The 25,898-nt window shown below is 42.8% G+C and overlaps 1 protein-coding gene across 3 annotated transcripts in view; it reads left to right on the top strand.

The window, feature by feature from the left end:
* ZFYVE9 (zinc finger FYVE-type containing 9) overlaps positions 1–25,898 on the top strand; it is a 170,941-nt gene that overhangs the window by 56,208 nt on the left and 88,835 nt on the right. For all 3 annotated transcript variants that reach the window (XM_030206156.1, XM_030206155.1, XM_030206157.1), the window contains exon 3: positions 1,183–3,251. In XM_030206156.1, coding sequence (XP_030062016.1) covers positions 1,183–3,251 — 2,069 coding nt within the window. The remainder of the gene's footprint in view (positions 1–1,182; positions 3,252–25,898) is intronic.

The following is a 25,898-nucleotide window of genomic DNA, read 5'->3' on the forward strand; positions in this document are numbered from 1 at the left end:
GTAAGCTTTTCTAGGATTCATTTAAAAGTATAAGCAAGCAAATACAAAAATTCAGTTTTATAGTTATTGTGGGCAAATGTTAATGTTTTGCTTTCCTTGATTGTGCTTGGGATTATGGGTTTATTAACCACTCCCCTTTTTTATAATCAGAATACAAATCTTTCTCCTTGCAAGGCGCAGTGTGTGCAGGTATTTGCTAATAACTAACATTTACAGCTGAAATTTCTTGCACATAAATGTGTTTAAGGTTGGGAGTGCAGAGACTGATCCCCCCTCCCCCCAGAGACATCCTTTTCTGGGAGAAAGCTTTGACTAAAGAAGGTTCTTGTTTATTGCAACCATTAATGTAGTTCACTGGTTTCAGGGTTCTAATCTTTAACAGAATGTGAGACTATTCAAATAAAAAATTGTATTTCATATTTTTATTTTGTAGTCTTAATTTTTTATAATTTGATGTTTTTCTTTTAATTGTTTTTTTTGTGTTAATTATCCACACAGTAAAAGAAGCAAACAAATGCAAGTGTCATAGTGACACTGTGCACGTCTTGTTGTATATCACTTATAAGTAAGCAGTAAGTGTATCGTCCTTTGTATTCTAAGATACCATATTAGCTTCAGGGAAAAAGAAAAACAGTGGTTTTGTTTGTTACTATTATGCTGCTCTCCATCACATATACCACTTCCTCTTGCATCCAGTTCTGAGTTCCCAAGTTTACTAGCTATTCTCAAATGTGTCCACATTTCACAATATAGCATGTATCTGAGCATTTTCCTGTCAAGTCTTGTGAAGCTCTTTAGCATAATTTTGTCCAATCACTTTGTTTATACTTTTTGCTGCTACTATTAACACTTAGCCTGTTTTGTGTTCATTCTTCACAAGACCTGAGAGGTATTGTGGGTTAGCTAAACCTAATATCTTTGTTCTGTGGTTTCTTCAATAAGTTTCCCCAAAACGGAGGAAACTTTGAGCAGTCCCCAAATATGTCTGTGTTCTGGTTTCCACAATTTAATTTTGTAATCTGTTCCCTTTCAACTGCAGACAAGATCCATCTGAAAGAAGGGGAATGTTTGCTGTTCTTAAACAGGTTTATTTTGGGGTTGTGGTAGCATTGTATAGTTTTGTTAAAATATAGCTCTGACAGATTTTCTTCACTGCTCATCATTTAATCATTTATTTTCCAGATGAGACCGAAACATCCAGGCTATCGGATCCCAAATGGAGTCATATTCTAGACCCTCCCTCTCTTTGGCTGTCATGCAATCCAGCCTTAGCCAACATGAATGAAGCCAAGATGCCTAATAAGGCAGAACATGGAGTCCTCAAACCTTTCTCCCTGGCTTCTACTTTTACCATGGCGACTGGAGAAGGGGATTCCTGTACCAATGATAAAGACTGGCATATAAAGCCAGAGACCCCTGCCTTGTGGACTGGTGATGAGACTGTGTCAAATGATCAGTTAAGCAACAAAAGCAGTAGAGACTATGCTCCTTGTAATAACACTTTTGAGGTGGGAGAGAAAATTTGTGGAAATGTAACTTGCTTTCCAGAAGAAAAAAACGTTCTTGTTGTAGCTGTCATGCATAACTGTGACCCTGGGACGTTACCGTGTGGGGATTTACCGGACTGTAATAATTCTAATAGTCGGTCCCTGGTGGATTCTGTTAGTACTACACTGGATAATGAAGATAGACCAAATGATGAATTGAGTATTAGTGTAAATAGGTCTATTCTGAAACATAAGAACACAGAATCCAGAGAACTACAGTTAAATCCATCATATGTTGAGGAAGGCTCTGCTGATTGTTTAACTAATGCTCTAGCTGACAGTGTAACCAGGACATGTTCCACCTCTCCATTAAAGCATAATTTTACAGAAAGAAAAAATAGTCAGTCATCCAAATCTATAGTTGAAGAGGCTACTGCTGTTTCCTTAGCTCAGTGGATAGTTATTGATGCTGCTAAAATGCAAGATGGCTGTTCATCAGTTGGAGATTGTAGTAGTAAAGCAGACCTTGAAACTAAAAACCATGTGCCTCATTCAAGCAGTGCAAGCTTGATGTGTGGGGAATCTACAGAGGGAGAGTCGTGGCAAGCCAGGGTATCTCTGCTTCCTGAGAGAAGTCCATCTGCTGTGTCTGGCAGTGGTGACGCCAGCCAGTGCTTTTCAGAACACACTGACGTGGAAAAACCTGGTGCTTGTCAAAGTGATGTTACTGAGGATGGAAATGTGAGTGGGACAACCGGATTAATGGAGGTGATAGAACCTCAGAAAACGATGAACGGGGAGCTACTGAATCTCGGTCAGATGGCTAATAAACAAAAACAGGAAGAGAATGGAAGATTCACACTGGTAAATAGCAGGAAACTTTGCACCGACACTGATTCTGAGGGAAATGTGATAGAAGCAGGTGTAGACTTGAAAGGGACTTGTACAGAAGAGCTAGTAGTTGGCACCTTGCCTGGGGTCGCGGGCGTACCAGCTCCAAACATTCTGTCTAATGGTTGTGATTCCTATGGAATGCAAAATCCAGTGGTTGCTCATATCCCAAAGACTTTACCATCAAAGGAAGATTCAGTAACTGAAGAGAAGGAAATAGAGGAGAGCAAATCAGAGTGCTATACCAATGTTTATGAACAGCAGAGAGGAACTGAGGCCATAGAAGCGAATGAACTTCTAAACAGCAATGGTGACCAAACAAAGAAAAGTTATTTGCATAATCTGTGCAATCAGGGGCCAGCTGTGCAAGGGCAGATATCGCACACGATAGCCAATCTGCAAGCCCTCAGTGTTCCTTTTGGTGGTGCACGGCCCAAACAACCTTCGAATCTTAAATTGCAAATCCCAAGGCCATTGTCGGAGCAATTGCACAATGATCTTGGATCTCAGAACAGTGGATCCAACCTTAAAAATAAAAATGATGCCTTTTGCAAGGCAAAACTGGAAGACAACTTGTTGGCTGATAGGTTACATGATGAGAAGTTACATAGCCCATCTGTTGTTACAAATGGGGAGCTTTCAGAAGAGTATCAGGTTGGGGTCTCTGATAGTCTGTGCCTTGGAATATCTCCAGATAATCCTGATAATGACCTCTGTATAGGTCAGTTTGGGATTTCCAACAGAAAGCCGTTTACTACTCTGGGGGAGGTGCCTCCAGTGTGGGTTCCAGACTCCCAAGCATCAAACTGCATGAAATGTGAAGCCAAATTTACATTCACCAAAAGAAGGCATCACTGCAGAGCCTGTGGCAAGGTAAGAGCATTCTTAACCTCAAGCACACAGATTTGATCCACTTGTGGGGTATAACCAAAGTTAGAAAATTCAGCATGGTTTTTGGAGTTACTGGCTCTCAGAAAAACAGCGTAGTTCAGTAATGTTTGCATTTTTTAGTGGAAAAGAGGCTTTAGAATAACTTTTCATGAGTTCTGACAGAGTAAATGCTGAAGCAGCATAACACCGTTTTCTCACAGAGAATGCAAGGTAAGGTGTCTAATGATATTGGGATAAAAACTGTGCAGGAATTGAGAGGCATTGACTGTGTACAGTGGAGGAAATAAGTATTTGATCCCTTGCTGATTTTGTAAGTTTGCCCACTGACAAAGACATGAGCAGCCCATAATTGAAGGGTAGGTTATTGGTAACAGTGAGAGATAGCACATCACAAATTAAATCCGGAAAATCACATTGTGGAAAGTATATGAATTTATTTGCATTCTGCAGAGGGAAATAAGTATTTAATCCCTCTGGCAAACAAGACCTAATACTTGGTGGCAAAACCCTTGTTGGCAAGCACAGCGGTCAGACGTCTTCTGTAGTTGATGATGAGGTTTGCACACATGTCAGGAGGAATTTTGGTCCACTCCTCTTTGCAGATCATCTCTAAATCATTAAGAGTTCTGGGCTGTCGCTTGGCAACTCGCAGCTTCAGCTCCCTCCATAAGTTTTCAATGGGATTAAGGTCTGGTGACTGGCTAGGCCACTCCATGACCCTAATGTGCTTCTTCCTGAGCCACTCCTTTGTTGCCTTGGCTGTATGTTTTGGGTCATTGTCGTGCTGGAAGACCCAGCCACGACCCATTTTTAAGGCCCTGGCGGAGGGAAGGAGGTTGTCACTCAGAATTGTACGGTACATGGCCCCATCCATTCTCCCATTGATGCGGTGAAGTAGTCCTGTGCCCTTAGCAGAGAAACACCCCCAAAACATAACATTTCCACCTCCATGCTTGACAGTGGGGACGGTGTTCTTTGGGTCATAGGCAGCATTTCTCTTCCTCCAAACACGGCGAGTTGAGTTCATGCCAAAGAGCTCAATTTTTGTCTCATCTGACCACAGCACCTTCTCCCAATCACTCTCGGCATCATCCAGGTGTTCACTGGCAAACTTCAGACGGGCCGTCACATGTGCCTTCCGGAGCAGGGGGACCTTGCGGGCACTGCAGGATTGCAATCCGTTATGTCGTAATGTGTTACCAATGGTTTTCGTGGTGACAGTGGTCCCAGCTGCCTTGAGATCATTGACAAGTTCCCTCCTTGTAGTTGTAGGCTGATTTCTAACCTTCCTCATGATCAAGGATACCCCACGAGGTGAGATTTTGCGTGGAGCCCCAGATCTTTGTCGATTGACAGTCATTTTGTACTTCTTCCATTTTCTTACTATGGCACCAACAGTTGTCTCCTTCTCGCCCAGCGTCTTACTGATGGTTTTGTAGCCCATTCCAGCCTTGTGCAGGTGTATGATCTTGTCCCTGACATCCTTAGACAGCTCCTTGCTCTTGGCCATTTTGTAGAGGTTAGAGTCTGACTGATTCACTGAGTCTGTGGACAGGTGTCTTTCATACAGGTGACCATTGCCGACAGCTGTCTGTCATGCAGGTAACGAGTTGATTTGGAGCATCTACCTGGTCTGTAGGGGCCAGATCTCTTACTGGTTGGTGGGGGATCAAATACTTATTTCCCTCTGCAGAATGCAAATAAATTCATATACTTTCCACAATGTGATTTTCCGGATTTAATTTGTGATGTGCTATCTCTCACTGTTACCAATAACCTACCCTTCAATTATGGGCTGCTCATGTCTTTGTCAGTGGGCAAACTTACAAAATCAGCAAGGGATCAAATACTTATTTCTTCCACTGTATATACAGTTTTAGCAGTTAGGAAGATGAAAATAAAAATAGAAGTCAAATAGATGTTTTCTCATTATATATACTTATATACATTATATAAGTGTACAAATACTTAGCAAACGGGTGCCAACCAAAAAAAAAACTTTAGGAGCCAGGAATTTTTGTTCAGGGCTTCCTTTGCTTCCTTATTCCCCTTCTAAAAGTCCTGTTTTTTCAAATACCTGTTGGGTACTTTTCTGAAACAGTCTCAGCATATCTCTGATGCTCATCATTTCTCTGACATCTTTGGTGTGTTCAAAGTCCTTGTAGGGCTAATGGAGTGTGGTAGAAAATGCCAAGTGACTTAAAATCAATATGTATTATTACATCAGAAGCTCTGTTTCAGCTTTAATTGAAAATCACTTTGTTTGATTGCACTCCAGTAGTTCCAAGGAGCCTGATTTTCATCCTATCATCAGAAATGACAAGTAACTTAACACGTAACTTAACAAACTTCAGGAAATTACTGAAAACACATTTGTTTGAAAAAACTTACAATAAGAATCCTCCTTAGAACTTGATTATTCTATATCTAAACCAACCACCTACCTAAACTGATATTAGCCATATTATCATATTTTTTTCTTTTTCATTATCTGTTATGTAAATTATTCCACTGACATATGTTCCTTAATTCTTACATAGTAATATGTTAATTTAGAACAAATCACTTACTCTGTTCATAACTATATCTTTTGCAATATAATGTAAGCCACATTGAGCCTGCAAATAGGTGGGAAAATGTGGGGTACAAATGTAGCAAATAAATGTGAGCCCCAGGTATGCTGCTACTATCTGTGTCAAAATGGCCCCCAACATTTATTTGAAGGTCAGGATTTCAAGAGGAAAATTGAAGTGGAAGTACCATCAACATGTTTTTCCTCCTTCCCAGCCCCCAATGGTGTTTCTTTACCTTTTATTTAAGAATTTCCAAGTTTGTAAAGCTTTTTTTTTGGCATGAAAGCGGCTTCAGAAGTTTCATTTTGAAACCAACTGACACATCATATAGCCTTCAGGTTGTATCATTTTCTGTGACACTTAAAAGTGATTAATATGTGTGTATTTGCATTGCTGCAAGCAGCCCAACATGTAGATATCACAATATCGCTGTCCTTATTCCCTACAACACACACAAGGCATGTTTTTAGGGCCTTTCATTATCATTTTATTCAATTGTAGGTTTATTCTCATAAATTTTAGACAGTTGAAAACAGTGTTTTTGAATTACTGGTCATGGCCTGAGTTCTAACTCTTGCATCCTCTGACTGTTTTAGCTAGGAGAAGGAAGAGCAGCATATCATGTGGAAGTGTTATGCTGCCAATTTTCGGTTTTGTTTGCATCTCAGAAAGTTGGAGCCACACAGTTACCTATCCTATTCATGCAGTGATTGGCAACAATCACAAATATCGTGGTACTGCATGGCTGAAAGTGGTTGAGAGCAATGATAGCCAAAAAGGAGTAGGCTGGAGTGTGTCAGAAAATGTGGCATTTAGGACTGTGAATGGTGGTGTTAAAAATAGGTTCTAGATAACCTGTACAAAGAAAGAACTTCAAAAACAAATTGGTGAAGCAAGTTTTAATTAATTTTATTTCAAAATACAATCTTGCAAGAATGGGTGTCTCTTATAGCAAGCAGGCACACACCTCCCTTAATACTTACAGCTTATTTTTCTTTCACTTGTAACATAGGTTTCTGCTCCTAAATTCTTGATTGGATATTGATTTCATATCTATAACCTATTTACATTAGTTCTAGCATCGTATGTCCACCTCCACCCCTCATTGCTGTCCCCTTTTCTGAAAACTGTAAATTTTCCATAGCTATAGAGTTTCTATTTCGGGTGTTACCTTGCATATGTCCACTCATGGGTAGCACTTATGCTTGGCTTACATTCTCTTATCTCAGCCTTCAGACCTCAGTGTCCTGAAGACTCACATAAATTTTTGCATCAGCAGTTTCAGGTGTGGTAGGCTTCATTCCTCCCCCCCCCCCCCCCTTACTGGCTATAGTTTATCTTGCTTTTCACATTGCTTGTTAGCTAGCAACACCCTTTTGCCAATATATTCTGTTAGTACTTTAAGCAACCTAAAATATTTAAAAATGTTACATTAATGTATGTATTAATGTGGTGGTCCTTATTAGGAAGGGCCTGCAAGATTAGCACACAGGCACTCACACAAGTATAGTTACACCATTTATCCCCAAAGATTTCCTTTCTAAAGGGGACATAAACTATGTATGTTACCTTTGCATTTTTGTTAAGTGAAAAAGCAATCCTTTATAATAAAACACACCTCCAACATTCTGAAGCTGACTGCATGGCTGAGGCATTCCTGCTCTCTGTATCCATCTCCTGAGTTGACATCACGTACTTCCGGGTTCGTCACAAGCAGAAGTGACCAACCACACAAGGTTTCTCAGCTTCAGAATGTTGGAGGTGCATTCTATTAAATAGGATTGGTCAGTTCCTTGAAGCACAGCCAGAGCTCAGCGTCCTGCACAGTAATGCTCGGACACCAGAGAGAGAGAGAGAGGGAGGGGGGCCTGACACCAGAGAGGGGGGGGAAGGTATCTCTGTTACACACACACACTCTGTCTCACACACTCTCTCTCTCTCTCACAATGTCTTTCTCTCACTCTCACACACTGTCTCTCACACAGTCTGTCTCACACTGTATCACATTCACTCTCTGTGTCACACAGTCAATCACACACTCTTGGTTTCATACACTCACAGAGAGTCTGTGTCTCACATACACTCTCTCTCGCACACACTGTATCTGTGTGAAACACTCTCTCTCACACTCACATATGCACTTGCACACACTCATTCTCACACACACACTCGCACGTAGACTCTCTCTCTCTCTCTCTCACACACACACACTCGCACAGTCACTCTGTCTCTCACACACAGTCACTCTCACACACACTCTCTCAAACATACACACTCCGAGGAAAACCTTGCTAGCGCCCGTTTCATTTGTGTCAGAAACGGGCCTTTTTTACTAGTCTCTACTATAATAAAAGGCACCTTCAACGTTCTGAAGCTGACTCCGTGGCTTCACTGAAGTGAAGGGTTCATAAGGATCGTAAGGTTCATCGCTCTGTAACCATCTCTCTGCCCCGCCCTCGTGCCTCTGATAGGTCCGCCACCCTCAACGTCATCATGTTTTGACGTCGAGGGCGGTGGACCTATCAGAGGCGCGAGGGCGGGGCCGAGAGAGATGGTGACAGACTGACGAATCTGACGAACCTTATTAACCTTTCACTTCCGTGAAGCCATGGAGTCAGCTTCACAAGTTGCAGGTGCGTTTTATTATTTTATTTTTTGTTACATTTGTACCCCGCGCTTTCCCACTCATGGCAGGCTCTATGCGGCGGGCAATGGAGGGTTAAGTGACTTGCCCAGAGTCACAAGGAGCTGCCTGTGCCAGGAATCGAACTCAGTTCCTTAGTTCCCCAGGACCAAAGTCCACCACCCTAACCACTAGGCCACTCCTCCACTCCACTCCTCCACTACACAGCTCCCTAATTTTTCACTTAAACATCGCAGGGTGGCTGGAGGGGGGGGGGAAGAGGGGGCAACTACCCTGGAACTGGGAGGGAGGGAGAGAGGGAGGGCAACGACCCTGGAACTGGGTGGGTGGGAGGGAGCGTGGACCCTGGAACTTGGAGGGGGGCCAGGTGGACCCTGAAACTGGGAGGGAGGGAGGACGGACCCTGGAACTGGGAAGTGGGGTGGGTGGACCCAGGAACTGGGAGGGAGGGGGACCCTGGCACACACTCTCATTGTCACACACACAGCGCCCTAATTTTTCACTTAAACATTACAGGGTGGCTGGGGGGGGGGAGAGGGGGTCCATCTACCCTGGAACTGGGACGGCGGGAGAGAGGGGGGGCAACGACCCTGGAACTGGGTGGGTGGGAGGGAGGGCGGACCCTGGAACTGGGAGGGGGGCCAGGCGGACCCTGAAACTGGGAGGGAGGGAGGGGGGTGACCCTGAAACTGGGAGGGAGAGGGGGGGAAACGACCCTGGAACTTGGAGGGGGGGCGAGCGGACCCTGAAACTGGGAGGGAGGGAGGGAGCGGGGGGCCCCTGGCACACACTCTCATTCACACACACTCTCGCACACAGTCTCACTCTCTCTGTCGCACACACTCACACATTCACTATCTCTCTGTCACACACACTCACACATTCACTCTCTCTGTCGCACACTCACTCTCATACACACTCTGTAAAACACGCACACACTCCGAGGAAAACCTTGCTAGCGCCCGTTTCATTTGTGTCAGAAACAGGCCTTTTTTTCAGGTATCTACATATTTCTCACAGTGGGAATGCTGAACAATGTGGGCTGGGGAAAAAAGGGGTGAGAGTGAACAATAGGGTCTGGAAAAAGGCGAGAGTGAGCATGGGGTCTGAGAAAAGAGAGAGAACAGAGCCATCTTAATATGCCTTATAATCTTTCTACTGGTCCACTAATATAAAATGTGTACCCAGTGAAATAATGAACCACTTTCCCACTTATTTTCTCCTGGTTTTGTTCTTGTAATAAATTGTGGGGTGGGAATAAAAATTGAGAACATAGGTCTTGGGGCATGTGCCATAGACACTTGGAAATGCAGCGTCACATCAGATTACTTGAATGAGCTGTTAACCTCAGCAGCTTCTTTATGCAGAGCATCTCTTTGAATCAGCAGACTATTGTACACTGGGGAAGTGGCTTATTGTTGAGAAGATGATTGAAAACGTGTTAGAATTCAAAGCGACAGTGTGGTTTTACTTAAAATACAGTTGAATGTCTTTATTGAACAAATAATCTCTTGCAATCTGTCATACTGTGTTTGAGATCTGCTTTGCTGTAAGCTTAAAAGAAAATGAGTTGAGCCAGAGCAGAATTTGTGCTCTCAGTAAAAACAATTCTCAGAAGCGAGGGTTTGATCTGCACCTTAGACAATCTCAGGGGGCAGCCAGTTAACATTTTTCGTATTGAGAACTATAGAGAGAAGAGAGAATTATCTACCGAGAAGTGAAGGAAAGAAGTTTTAAGTTTTTAGAGAAAATGATTGATTATATTGTGGAGTATGCTACATTCTGTGGAGTATGACAAACATTTTCAGGATTAGTGTGGATGAATTTCCAGTGGTATGTGCTATTGCTGGATGTTGTGTGATTTTGATGCTTAAATTCTAATCCTAGTTCTGGGATAATTTTAGTGATTTGGAAATCGAGAAGACGGGAAGGTGGTAGAGGACATGAGTTGAGGTTGCAGGGAGGCCAACTCATGAATAATATCAGGAAGTACTTTTTCACGGAGAAGGTGGTGGATACCTGGAATGCCCTCCCGCGGGAAGTGATGAAAATGGTAACAGAATTTAAAAATGTGTGGGATAAATATAAAGCAATCCTGTATAGAAGGCATGGAAGCAAAGTCAGTGCTGGGCAGACTTCTATGGTTTGTGCCTTGATCATGGCTGGATAGGTTTAGATGGGCTGGAGTGGGGCTTTGATGACAGCTTCAGAAGTTGGAGAACAATGCCAGGGCTGGGCAGACTTCTACGTTCTGTGCCCTAAAAATGGCAATGACAAATCAAGGTAAAGTATGCATATGTAGTAGTATCACTTCATATCTTATGAGTTTGTATCTTGTTGGGCAGACTGGGTGGACTAAACAGGTCTTTATATGTCATCATCTACTATGTAGGTTTCTTCACCCTTTCCTTTCTCAGAGGGACTACTCTCATTATACAGGCCCCCTTTGCTTGCTAGCCTCTGTACCACTGCTGGGTCCTCAGTTGGAAACTGCTGCCGCAGGAGCAACCCCAGATAACAGAGGGGCTCTTTTACTAAAGCTTAGCATGCGCTAAGTACCATGTGGCCCATAGGTATAAAATAGGACACACAGAGAAGAGAATTCAATATGGGACATAATATTGTCCTAGGAAGAATATGTGTTTTGTTTTGTTTTTAATTTGGGAGATATGATTATCTGAATTTCTACAGGGTTTTGGCTCCCTCCAGATGACCACAAACAATTGTTGAGGTGTCTTGAAGAATGTTGAACTCAGTGGGCAGATGTCTTCCATCTGTAGGGAAGCAGAATGGTTCTTTTCCTTACTGATTAACTGCTTTATGTTGCTTACACTCTTCTATAGTCATAATTGTCAGCTTGCTTGTGACTTCAACCTGTTTCCATGGCAGTGAATGTGATGCTGCAAAGAGAGCATTATGACGACATGAAAGGTTAAGCAGCAGGATCAGCTTGTTATGAAAGAGCAAAGGCTTGATGCTATACAGATGGTCCTTTCAATACAAAGCAAGATGCAGACGAATGGAATTAGTTTTACAGTCTGTTTGACATACGAGTGTTGGAAACAGGATGCTGGGCTTGATGGACCTTTGGTCTGGCCCAGTATGGCAATACTTACAGTGCTATACTTTATGTAATGTGGGCACTGTTATTTTTGCGTCTGTTATGGGACCAACATAGCTGCATCCACATTATTATTATTATTATTAACATCCACATTATGGTATAAAATGGCCAATTATTCTATCCAGAGGTTTTGTTTATTCTGAAGTTTGATATCTTCTGTCTTGACTGTATGGACTGGTACTCTATTGATAAACTTAGACTAATGTTTCAATGTTGAGAAATGTATGTAAGTTCATGTGGGGAGACTGACAGAAAGATTAGTCATGAGTTTGACTGTAATGGAATAGTCAAACATAAGAGTTCTCTGAAATCTTTGCAAAATGTAGGTGATTTTGTTAGAGGGAACTGTGAGAAACAAGATATGTAAATATTTTAAAAGGTACTCTTGATTAAAATTGATGATTAGTTGTTTAACCATCACGTTTATAATCTGTTTCATAAATTATACATTTGTCAAGCACTCTAGATTTCTTTTACAATTCATCTTAAGTAGAGGAGTGTGGTAGCCGTGTTAGTCCACTCTTAAGGTTATCAATAGAAATAAAACAAAATAAAACAAGGAAAAGAAAATAAGATGATACCTTTTTTTTTCTGTCCAATAAAAAAGGTATCATCTTATTTTCTTTTCCATGTTTTATTTTGTTTGATTTCTATTGATAACTTTTACAATTCAAAATGCCGGTTCACTGTAAACATTTAAGATTTCTCCAAGTGAGCTCAATCACTGTACTGGAATTGGAGGCTCCAAGATTCCTTATTGTCAACTGGCATTACAAACGGGGGTAGAGATAAAAGAAGTGGGAAAAGAAAACCAGGCTTATCCAAAGAACTGGGACCAAACAAATAATAATAAAATCAACACAGTTTATTAATGTTTCCTTACAAACGGGGGGAAAATTGTCAACCCAGAGCTTCTGAGGAAAAAGAATTAAGAACAAATTCTTCATGTTTTTTTTTTAAGGGAATTGAATAAATGAAAGGACCAGTCCCCATTCAAGACTAGGGGATCAATCTCTGTTTCCTGAATAGTTATTACTGATTGGCCCTTCTTTCAAAGGAAGGTGAATAAATGACTATGGCAGTAGTTGTCCTCACTTCTTTCCCTCAAAGCTCTGTGTTGACATTTTCCCCACTTTCATATGTTGGCTCAACTGAGGGCTTTGGTGATTTTATGCTCCTTTGGTGAAAGCCTTCTAAAATCAACATGAAAACATTAAACAATAAGACTTAATAGTAATCGGTTAAACCTTTAACCATTTTAAATATTTTATGTCCCTGCTTTTGGTAACATTTTGATGATGTCATGTAACATAGTTGACCCAAACTGTTTGTCACTAGAGCCCTGTGAAAACTGGGGTTGGAGATTGAGTGTGGAAATAAGATAGGCTGGTGTTTAAGGTGCACAGGAGACACTAACATTTCCATTAGTCTACACTGATCTCAGATGAGAGTATCTATAACATTTGGACAGCAAGAAATCCAAATTGTTATAGGTCACAAGTGTTTTTTTTTTTTTTTTTTTGCAGTAGTAGTAGTCTATTTTTTTCTGCTAATTTTTATTGGCCGTCAAGCTCTCTGCAGATAAAGTTTTTGGGGCTGGGATGGGGAGAGAAAAGGAAACCAGCCCAGTCAGAGCAGCACTGAGGGAATCCAAGAGCATGGGGGGGGGAGGATTTTTCTGGGGAAGCTTGATATTGTTGATGGGGTACCTGTGTAAATCTGACTGAGGTAGGAAATGCATGGCATGTGAAAGTGGTGCTTAAGTAGCACAGACAGCTTCTTTTGTCCCACTTGTGACAGAGACCCAGCTTCAGAGGTAGTGGTGCCGGAGCACTCATCTCCGATCCCAGTTGTGGTCCCTGCAGTATCAAAGGCTGTAGCTCCTGTTGCAATCACAGCCTTCACGCCGGTAAAATCTGTGGCCATTTTGTCTTCAGACTGTGGGTCTCCCACAGATAAACAGGTAGTGCAGCAACTGGAAGATACTTTGAGGAAACCCTTGCCTGTGGTTTCCAGCTACAGAGAGCCTGGAGGGTCTCTTTTTTTTTTTGGGGGGGGGGGGTCTCATTTTTATCAGGAAGTAGCTTTTTGCATTCCAAAAGGCCCTACTACCTTTGAGAATGTCTTGTTGAGGGGGAGGCTCTCCCTGGCCTTCTTTCCAAAAGGCCCTACCACCTTTGAGAATGTCTTCTTGAAGGGGAGGCTCTCCCTGACCAGTCTAGGGGTTGCTTAGAACTCCATTAAGGAAACAAAGGGACTGAAAATGACTGGAGAACCTTCGATGGGGCCCCATAGGCCCATCTTGCATCCACATTTGAGGTGCAATGGGAAGGAGATGTTGATGAGGGGCTACCTCACTTGAAAGTCTCTTCCCAGAGGAGGGTGAGCTTTCAACAGAAGAGACTGCTGAATCTTCAGTCATATGTCTATTCTGCAAAGAAGAATTGAGGCAGTTAATTTCTCTGGTCATGTCCTCCTTGAAGATGGGAGAATCCCTTTGTGAAGAGGTGTTAGAGATCCAATTTTGGAAGGCTTTCACCAACCAGCCAGATCCTTCCCCTCTTCACAAGGCACTCAGAAATCATCATCTCAGAGTGGGAGTCCTTGAAGCCATTTTGAAAGGGAGTAGAGTTATGGTGATGCTCTGTTGTCTCCAGGAAGACATTGATCTTTCATCTCTGCAGATATTTTCTTTTACTGCAGTTAGAATACTAGTGGTGATCTGTGGAAGATATGAAGCCCAAGCCTGCCTTTGAGGGACACGCAACGCGTTTTTTATTTTTATTTTTTTATCTTCCCCTTCCTATGGAATTTGTTGCCACATGACTTATGTAAGGAGCCCTCCTACTTAGGTTTAAAGGCAGCCGTAAACCTTATGTTTTCCAGCAGGCTTTTGGGTCCTTGTGCCATGAACCCCGACTCTTCTGCTCTTTTCCATAGTGAACTCCTCTTGGCTATGTGGTATATTTTTTTTCCCCTTCCTCAACTTTATCTCATTTTTGATCAATGGTATTCTTTTCCTTTTCTAATTTAAATTGTAAACTGCTTTATGTGTCCCCTCATCTAGTGGAGTATATCAAGAACTTTGTAAATAATAAGCACAGCAATTATTGGAGATTCTGAAATAGCAATTATTGGAGATTCTGAAATAGCCTGGTTGGAACCAGGGGCAGCCTTCCTTGAGGATATTCTGTATGACCTCATAAGATCAGTGGCTGCACTGATGGTGATGAAATGGCTATGACAAGCAGTTGGGCAGTGGATTTGACTTCTAAGGCACACAAGTAAATTCCACTTCAGAGGCAAGTTGCTTTTTGGGATGGATTTCAAGAAATTGGTAAAGGACATAAGAGAAACTAGATCACAGAGGCATATTTTCAAAGCACTTAGCCTTCCAAAGTTTCATAGAAACCTATGGAACTTTGGAAGGCTAAGTGCTTTGAAAATGAGTCCCAAAGGCTCCTGGGGGATGTTTTTTGCCAGTTGGTCAAAGACTTCTAGAGCCATGCATGAGCTAAGGTCTGGGGTTGGTTCTATTTGGATAAACACATTTTCTTTCCTTCGTGTCCATACCGGACCAGGCCAGACCATTGGGATAGTCATGTTCGCTGACCAGCTGGTGAAGATGGAACAGAAAGTAGTTCTTTGTGATCTGCCTCTTTAATGGTAATGTGCAGCTATGGAATGTTCAGTATTTTCTGTTTCCAAGCGGATGGTTGACGGTCAGCTCTTCTTTGGTGCTTTTAATCAGCTCCCGTCCAAGATAGTAGCTGGGTGTCAGTAGACCAGGAGGTTCTCGGGCTAATAATGTTTAGCTCACCTTTGAAATGATCCTAAAGGCATACTGGGAGCTGGGTGAGACTCGGTGGGGCCACCCCCCCCCCTTCACTTGCTATCAATGCTGCAGATAATTGAGGTTCCAGTACCATTCTGTGAGTCAGGCATTTGTGAGTGAAGCAAGACATGGTGGTTCAGTTTTTTTCCATTTGACACAGGTTTCCTGGTCTTACATACAAAGTAATAACAGTTCTGCTCCTCTGAGTCAGTTTCTGTATTGCATCTTAATCTCCTCACGTTTGAGTGCATGGCAGAATCTCTTTTCCTGGTTGGAACTTCTTCTTTTCTTTTTACTGTATCACTGCATCTTTTTCTCTCTCAGGTGCTGGCTCCCCATTCAGCAGTAATTCAGGGTTTGTGGAGTATGTGGCCATGTTGGCTTGGTAGTTAATGGGGCCTCAGCACCTTTGTTGTTTCTTCCACGCCCTTCCACTGCTCAGTCTGTTTCCTCTTTGGCCACATTCTTGGTAGTACTAGATCCGCCGGGCAGATGGAGAGCCTTAGAATCACTTGCTGCTTCTCTTGCTGTCCTTGTGTCTGCCTGCACTGGGTTTTTTGATATGGGAGAGTCAGCTCTGTGGCAAGGGTTTGGTGGCTTAGAGCAGAGTTGTTTCTAACTTTCTTCTCATTGGGTTCTAGATAGGGGAGTACTGATTTAAGGTTCCTTCTTTTTTCCCCAAGTGGTGCATATTTGGCATGTTTAGGGCCAGACTAATTAGTGGCATGGTGTTCTCTTAGTAACACTGCTGTTCCGCAAGCATAGGTTTAACTCTGTTACCTCCTTATATGTCTTGCCTTGTTCCCCCCCCCCCCCCCCCCCCCCCCCACGGCCGATTCCTGTCTGAGTCAAGGTGGGCTGAACAGGTGGTATGTTATGGCCTTACATTGCAGAAGGCAAAAGTAGAGACTAATAGACGATTCACCACTGGAGACGCGAGTCCAACAGTCTTTATTATATCAGAGATAACGACCCGACACAGGCCGTGTTTCGACGCTAAAAAGCGTCTGCATCAGGGGTCAATACATACACCAAGTAATGAATGCAAAACGAAGAGTCCCCAGAAACTGTAAAAAAAAAAAAGAGGGGGAGCTATTTCTTTGAGTTCTCAGGGGTCTTCTGGCTTGCAGTATGTACTAATGTGTGCATCTCTAGAGCTTTCTCATAGTCCTCCATTCAGTATTTTGCGGAAGACATATTGCTGTTTAGCTCTTTAGGGGCGCCTGACTTTGTGGCAGTTGGCTTGCAGCCGACTGAATGGAATGCTTCATTTCTGGCATGACTAGGTTCAGTTACAGATTTCTGTGTTCCTGTGTTCTAGCAGGACACATCTAATGCTGGCCAGACCAGAATCCCCATCCTGAGTCTGTCTTTCTACCATTGTTTTCAGAGCGCAGTCTTCTGCCTTGCTGGACTCAACAGCTTTTTATGTCTCAATTGCCTCCCGACTCTTTTGTCTCCTGATTTGGTGAGGACGTTGGTTGTCAATAGAGCATTCTTAATCATGCATGATCGGTGGGTGGGGTATTCCTGAGCACCATTGCTTGGCTATACGAAATACTGAATATTCTATGGCTGCACACTACCTTTAAAAGGATGGATCACGCAGAACTACTTTCCTGCTTTAGCCGCTGGTCAGCGGACATGATTATCCCAATGTCTGGACTGGTCTGGTGGGAATAAAGGAAAGAAAATTATCGTGTAAGACACAATTTTTCCTTGTCCCCCTCTTGTCAGGTGAATCCCTCAAGAATCAACCCTTTCATGGCACCTGTAAGTTCCATGACAGGGGAGGACCCTCTTCTACTGGGTCCACAGGATCCCTAGTGAGTCACATGGACCCTCTCCAGCATGGTCAACGTAGGAGGGTGCTTTGGACTTTCTTTACCTGGCGTAAGTCCACTTCAGCTGGTTCTTGATTATTCATCAGGGTTATGCACTGTAACTTGCAGAACCCATTTTAGATGTCCTTATGGTGTCTCCCTGCCAGTTTGGAGTCCAAGAGGGTGTTGGTAGGAGAAACTTTTAAAATGGCTCCTCCAGCTAAGAACCATTGAGCTGGTTCCCCTAGAAGGACAGAGTCAAGGATGTTATTACATAGATCTGCTTTTTGGTTCCCAAGAGGGGACAGTTCCTTCCATCCTATTCAGGACATCAGGGTGGTAAATATTTCCTTTTAGGTGTCTCATTTTCACATAGAGACCTTAAGGTCAGTGATTGTGACAGTTTGTGTAGTTTTGACATCATTGGATTTATCTGAAGCTTACTTCTACACTCTAGGTGCTCATCTCAAGACGTTTATTCACTTATGTGTCCTGGGTAAGCCTTTTTAGTTAGCACTGAGGACTTTTTCCAAGATTTTGAGCCTTGTGGCAGCCTTTGTTCGCATTGAAGGCATTCGGGTTCACCTGTGTCTAAACTGGCTGTTTTGGGCCAACTGAGAATAGGCATCTAGAAAAGTGATGCACAGTTGGGTAGTGAACAAAGTCAAAAGCCATCTGGTTTCATCGCAGTCTGTCAGGTATCTCTGGGCATTGTTCTGTACAGCATGGTGTTTCTGATGTGAGAGCTGATGCTCAAACTTCCATCTCAACTCTGAACCTTTCTGCACAGTGCGCACCTCAAGCCTGGGGCTGTCTTCAACACTTGAGGCTATGGCAGAAACCTTGGACCTAGTCTCTTGGATAAAAATAAAATAAGTCTCTTCCATTATGATCTTCTCTTGCGTTCATCCCACTGGTTTCAGGACTTTAAGGTTTGACTCACTCTGGCAGCTCCATTGAAGAGGAGGTTGGTTTGGACTTTGTTGAGATGTCTCCTCCAGAAGATGAATTTGGAGCCCCCCCACACCTTAGTAACCACCAATGTAATTTGTTGGGTTAGGGAGCTTTCTGCTAGTGGCAGGTGGCTCTAGTGCTGTTGTTTAACACAAGAGGGTTCCTGGTTTATATGTAGGTTGGAGACAAGGGCCATTAGGTTAGTTTTGGGGAGTGTTCCCCAATAGTGCAAGGAAACGTGTTCCAAGGGCTGTCCCACAATGCCACAGTGGTGGCTTATGTCAAACAGGGAGGTACCTAGAGTGCTGCTTTAGTTCAGGAGAGTGACTTGCTTTTCTGATGGGTGGACAACCACCCAAAGGCAATCTCCATGGCCCCCATAAGTGGAGTAGAAATATGCAGGTGGACTTCCTCAGCTAGAATGTTCTAAGTCCAGAGGAATGGGAGTTGTGTCCCCTAAGCCTTCTGGATGGTAGTGGGTTGTGCTTAATGTTAAACTTGAAGGTGACAAATCGGTTTACAATAAAATCATTTAGAAGAATAGAAAGGAACTCCATTAGGTATAGAAAAGAAGAAATAATAGGCAGAAAAAGTAGAGAGGTGAGGGAGACTAACACCAAAAAAAATAAAGGGTATAGGCAGCATTAAATAGTTGACATTTCATGGTGACCTGGGATGTGCCTAAATCTGTACTCCATCCCCAAAGGCCAATTTAAAGAGGTGAGTTTTAAGTTCTGCTCTAAACTTTGGATAAGGTAGTTCAGACTGGTCTAGCATGAATCGAGAAAAGGAAATTAGCCATAGTGGTATCCAAGGAATTTTGTCCTTTTTTTATTATCCATTTCATGTTAACGAAGATGATTAAGGGGATGGGACGACTTTCCTATGAGGAAAGGCTAAAGCAGCCGGGGCTCTTCAACTTGGAGAAAAGGCGGCTGAGGGGTGATATGATAGAGGTATATAAAATAATGAGTGGAGTGGAACAGATAGATGTGGAGCGTCTATTTACGCTTTCCAAAAATACTAGGACAAGGGGGGGCATGCAATGAAGCTGGAGTGCAGTAAGTTTAAAACAAATAAGAGGAAATGTTTCTTTACTCAGCGCGTAATTCGACTCTGGAATTCGTTGCTGGAGAATGTGGTTAAAGCAGTTAGCAGAGTTTAAGAAAGGTTTGGACGGCTTCCTGAAGGAAAAGGCCACAGAATGTTATAAATGGACGTAGGGAAAAATCCACTATTCCTGGGACAAGCAGTACAAAATGCTTTGCTTCATGGATCTTGTCGGGTGATTGTGACCCGGATGGGCCACTGTCAGAGACAGGGTGCTGCGCTAGATGGACCTTTGGTCTGTCCAAGTGTGGCGATGCTTATGTCTTATGTGTAGTTGTGAAGATAATTAAGTTTGAGTGTTTTTTTTTAACTTTAATATTTATTGAGATTTTTGAATGTACAATATAAATAAACTTTTCAAGTTTAGCTGTCATGTCTAGTGTACATTTTCAAGTCTAGGTAATAATTGGTAATGAATATGTTAACTGTTTTCAATGACAGATTAGATAGGAGTGTAAATATCCTCCATAGATTCCTGTTAGGGTGGATAGTTGGTGTCTTGGCAAGCTCCAGATAAAGCTTGTTTCATCCTGCAGTAATGATTTTACTCCCACGTTGAGCAAGGATTATATTAACTGAAAAAGGTATAAAAATTGTGACAGTTGGGCTGACGCAGTGATTTGCTGGAAATATTATGCACTGCTGTTTTGGAGGGTTCTGTGTTCAGTTGCCAGGTCAGTAGTTCTGCTTTCTGGACTAGTTGGTGCTGGGGATTCTGCGGAGGCAGTGTTCAAAGCCACAGGAGGGGAGTAGGGAAATGTGGTGAGACCTTGAGACAGTTTAGGGCCCAGGATTGCAACATTCCGGAAGGAGCCTTGGTGCATGCTCCTCAGATAATTACTGTTGCTCCAATGACTTAACTTGGGCGCTCTTTACTAAACTGCGTTAGGCATTAACCCAGATTAAAATGGTATACTGCAGGACATGCTCGGGCATCCTGTGCTAAATGCCAAAGCAGTGCATGCTAAAAAATGTATTGTTGCTTTTTGTTGTGGCATGTCATGATGTCGTGGTGGAGAGTGTGCATTCATGCACTAACCAGTGCTGCTGTTATCGCATTCTAACTGGTTTGTGTGCCCTTATCACCTACAAAATAGTTGGTAGTAATTTTTTTTGTGGTTGCATACTAATGGCAACTTTAGCACACGGTCATTAATACAAAAATTAGAAAAGGGCCATTGTTGTGGTAAAAATGGTTTTACTGTGCAGAGAAAACCTATAAGGGACTTAGGAGTATGTTTACTAAGGAGCGCTATAGGCATGTTAGCATTTTTAACACACGTTAATGGTTGATGTGTGTTAAAAACTAATATGCCCAGAGAAATGTATTGGTGCATTAGCGTTTAATGTGTTGTAACTTTAAAGGCGCGTTAAAAACGTTAACACGCCTAGGTAAACATACTCCTTATTAAAAGTGACCCTTAAGTTAGGAAGGGGATATGAAATAGAGAGTTGCAGGAGGACAGGAATCTAACCTGTCCCTGCCCATCCCTGTTGCACTGTAGTCACCTTGTTCCCCCCCCCCCCCCCCACACACACACACAAAAAAAAGAGATTTGCATGAAGGGACAAGTGACTTTCATAAGCCAAAATAATAAAAATAAATACTTCATGCAAATCTCTTTTTTTTTTATTTTGGCTTATGAAAGTCACTTGTCCCTGAAACATGCTCAGAATAGAATAATCCATTTGTACAAAAGAGATGAGATGAAGATGTGATTCCATGTGTCCCAATGAAAGGAGAGTTTCATTTTACTTCCAATCTTTGTAACTCCAGGCTCCAAGGCACATTGCAATAACAGTTAAGATTAACCCATCAGTAAACAGGATATCCTCACTAAAATTTGGACATGTATTACTGTATTATATAGAACAGTGTAAAAAAATGAGCACAAAATACAGCCATTATTATTGCTGTTTCTTCTAGATACAATAATTTTGAAAGCTATTGTTATGATCCTGTTGTGACTCAGGCAGTGAGCTCTTGTGACCCGACTGAGCTCGGTGTGTAGAGTCGCGCCACGCTCGGTCAGGCAGCCGGACAACCCCTAGCTTCACCTGGGAAGCGACCACCGTTCCCCAGGGGTTGAACCCCCAGGTGCAGGTGGCCACCAGGACTTCGGGAACGGGACGGGGTTGGGCCGCCCAGACCAGGCTGGAAGCAAGGCAGGTGAGAACTCAACGGGTGAGCCGGTACAGTCCAGAGATCAGGACAGGCAGGAAGCAGCAAATACCAGGTTCAGTCCAAGGGTCAGGGCAGGCAGCAAAGCAAGAATAATTGGGTCCAGTCCAAGGGTCAGATCACAATAGACAAGACAAGCAATGGAGCACACAAGAAGAGCACCAAACCTCTATAAGCATAGAAGCCGAAGCAAGGTGTGCAGGGAACTGCCGGCCTTAAGTAGTCCCCGCATCAGCAGTAACCACTAGCAGCTGCAGGGAACGCTCCAGATTGGTGCCTGTAAGGGAAAAAGGTGGAACCTAGGGAAAGGCGCCCAATCCCGTGCGACCAAATTGTGTGAGCTACCTGCACCGGAAACCGGCGTGGCTTCCGGAATGCCGCCAGACCGCATGGCCGGCCTGGCCGGCCACTGCACGATGGCCAGCCAAATCAATTAGTTGGACCCGTGCCCACGGCCGGAGTGACATAGCCGGCCATCGGGATCGGACCCCACTAGACTACCGCCGACAGTCCGCATGGCTGGCTATCGCCGCCGGGACGCGGCTCGGTGGCGAATTGGCTGCGTGGACCGCAATTCAGGTGAGGGACGTAACAGCTATTTTAGTGATATTCAGTTTTGATTTTATGATATTTATATCTACATATGGGAAGCTTTCAAATAAATTAAAAAGCTGTCAAATAAGAGAAACAAACAAAGCTTTTGTCTTCCACCCTTTAAGGCACTGCCTATCCAACCGGAACAGCTTTTGACTTTACAGATGGACCACGCATAGGCGGGCCCTTATTTCTAAAAATCTTTTGCTGTTGTTTTCAATAGCATTTGCCATTGTTTTGGATGAACCAGTGTGGCGGCAATCTCCGCCTACTGGCTTCAACCCATATAATGGGCTAGATAGCCTCGTTCCGTCTCCTGTTCTCAATCTAACCTTCTTGACCTTTACCTTTTCCCCTCCTTCCTGCACCTATACTCCCACCCTTTTTACAGCCCCCTCTCTCCCACCCATGTACACATGAATGACTGCATCCAACTCCCCTCCAGCCCCAAGTGCCCTCTCCGCACATTCCTCAAGGCATCCTGGTGGTCAAGTGGCATCTTCGTGACAGGAAAGATCCCCACTGTTTCCTGCCAGCTGCCACTGATCCTTTCGCTGCCACCACATTTAAAATAGCTGCTGAGACTTCAACCGGCGGCCTCACAAGACTTCTGTGGAAGTCTCGCAAGCCCACTGCATGAAGTCTCGGCAGCCATTTTAAACAAATGGTAGCAGCGAGCAGGAAAGAGTGGGGATTTTTCCTGCCCCAGAGAAGCCACTAGACCACCAGGGTGCCTTGAGGTATGTACGGGGAGGGCACCCTGCAGCTCGGGAGAGGGAAAGCAAAGCTCTGTTCACTGTACTGTTCTGCGGAAACCCTGCAGGACCTGGGTCCATCCTTGTGGGATCACCACAGACCTCAGTCCATCCCTGCGGGATCACTATGAACCCCAGTCCATCCCCAGGGGATCTCCGTTCCCGTGCAGCTCTCTAATTTGAAATAGGGGAAAAATCACTAGCTGTAAATAAAGACACATGGTGCCAGATTCCTGCTCGGTTTTCAATTGTACTGGAAGATCAAAAGCAGGAGAAAAAATGGCCTCCATGTCTCACCCCAAATAAAACAATCTAGGCAGTTTACACACAATTGTCCTGTGCCTGCCATGTGTACACCTTTACTTAGGAGATTAATTCTTCTGTCCAGGGAGCACTTTTAAATATACGAGCCAGTGAGACTAATTGGATTTTGGAACATGTACACACATTTTAATATGTGAAAATTGGACTTGCTGTGAGTTTCATTACTTTTCCGTAAGTAAGAAGCTCTGTGTCTTAAAGTACAGTGGACAAGTGACTGTAAAAATCTTTTATTGTTAACATTAGGTACCTCAATATAAAAAAAAAAAAAATGAGGAGGTACAAACTACTTATTATAAGATACTAATCAAAAAACAGGTTTGAACCTATTATGCTGTATAATGAATTCCCAGCTCCGTCCCACAAATTTCACAATGGAGTGGGGAATTCATTATACAGCATAATAGGTTCAAACCTGTTGTTTGATTTAACACTAGGTATCACTATTCCTGTGCTGAAACGCTTTTATTTTGCCATCTTGTCTTTCTCAAGTATTTCAGCTAAAATTGTTCTCTTTTCACATGGGAATGTGACGCTAATCTCATTTTGTTAGGGACAGAGAGGGCCATAATGAAAGTTCCCATGGATTGTCGACAGCAGTGTCATTTTTGACAGGCAGTTTCTAATGTTTCCTTTTGAAATTATGCCTGGTGCATGGAACACTGTGTGTGTCATGAGGAGACATGAATCTGTTATTTGCAGAGTATACATTTCAGAGGTGGAAAGGACTTGATCAATATCTGTTGAATAATTGAGAAATTGAGAGAGTTGATGCATAGCATACTGGTGTGTTATGCTTGGATTTCTTAAGTTTATAAAGTAAAAGCATTTTAACATGCAATTGTGCCTAGTGCATCGTTCTTTTCACCTGCATGGACACTGCTGCGAAGTGTGCAACTGATAATGGACAGGGAGTTTGAAAATGAAATGTCTGCATGTTTCTTTGGATCCCATTAAACCTGGGATTCCCACAGCCAAGTATACACTCATTGACTAGCATTGCTCTTTTACTCATGCTTGATTCTTGGGGGGGGGGGGGAGATATTTCTAAGCCATGACAGCATCAGTGTCTGTCTGAAGTTGGGCCTCCATGAAACTAAGGACTTCAGCCCACACATTCATATCTTGTTTTTATTTAGAAAGAAATTCCTAGAGTGACAGTAGTTTTGGCCAGTTTTTCTGAGAAATCCAATTCCATGTTTCCTAGGGCCTATTTTTCTAGGTTGCTTTTATGAAGAAAACAAATTTTAAAACAAACCCATAAAAGCTACAAAAATTGCAATACTTTATGAAACAGCGTTTCTTGAGCCGGTCCTGGAGTACTTCCTATCTGGTCTGGTTTTCAGATCTTGGACAAGTCCTTTCATCTCCCTTTGCCTCAGGTTCCCACTTTATTGTAAGCAGTTGGTGGGAGAGACTTACACGTGACTGCTTATTGCCATTGTACAATCCTGGGTGTGTCACTTAGTGCTATCAGCATGATTAGTTGTTTTCCATGTTTTGTTCTGAAATGGAAATAAGACAGTGAAAAATCGCAAAACCTAAATATACTGATATGTGTTAAGATTTCACAAGGTCTTGCCCTAAAATAAAAGATTACTGGGAGGAATTGTTCCACACACTTCGCCAATTTACAAATGTCGAGTATCCAGCTACAGCAGACTACGATCTCCTACACTTTAGACCTGCTGGGGTTCAACATGTTGTTCATTGCCTCGCTTCCACTTTCCTGGTGGCGGGAAAAATAACATTGGCTTCAGCTTAGAAGAGCCTCCTCCAGTGGTGAAGGTTATGCATAAGATGGATCACCTCTATCAGATGTCTAAATTAATTGCCATATGAACTGGTCAGAGTTTGGGCTTCCATAAGCGGTGGGTCGTTATACCATTTGGAGACTCCAGTCTGGGATAGATCTCGATGCCCAGCAGCTGATTGCTCCGTTTGTATAACTTTATAGCTGGAACTGAAGGCCTCTTTAGAAACTCGGGAGGGTCACCCTTTGAATTTTATTTTATTTTGGTGTGGGAAGGAGAGGGGTGAGTGAGGGAAGCGATGGAGTGGTATTGCTATTGTTTAGCTTATTCTATAGCTGTTAAAAGTATTCATTGCTTGTTCCAATAAAAAAGTTTTCAATAAAAAAAAACCCCAAATAATATGGTGAATGTTATGGGAGAACATAGTTTTTAGGGACCTTAAAATGTTCATCATTCATGTCTGTTGTTGCATCCCTAAACAAGAAAGAAGAATGCTGTCTGGCAGCAAGACGTTTGATTTAATTAAAACACATATATGCCTTTTTCATTCTTCAGAATGTACAATGTGGAGTGAAAAATTAATAAAATACATATAATGTACCACAGAAAGGTGGTATATCAAATCCCATTATCCTTAATTTAGGACAAATAGATATGTAATACAAAACTAAGGGCCCTGTTTACTAAGCCGCGTTATAGCATTTTTAACATATGTTAACCATGTACACGCGCTAACAGTGTAGGCACTTACAATATTCCTATAGGCGCTTACACGGTTAGCATGCACACTAGTTGTAGGTACGTTAAAACACTAACACGCCTTAGTAAACAGGGCCCAAAAATAGTTAAAATAGGCAATCGCATAAACTTAAAAATTTCAACTGATAAAGCATTTAATTTGCATGTGCTCAAACTTTTAATTTTTTTAGCTATATTCGAACGTGCAAACCCTGTAGAATG

The sequence above is a fragment of the Microcaecilia unicolor genome, chromosome 6, assembly GCF_901765095.1.
Source record: "Microcaecilia unicolor chromosome 6, aMicUni1.1, whole genome shotgun sequence".
In the NCBI taxonomy this organism is placed as follows: Eukaryota; Metazoa; Chordata; class Amphibia; order Gymnophiona; family Siphonopidae; genus Microcaecilia; species Microcaecilia unicolor.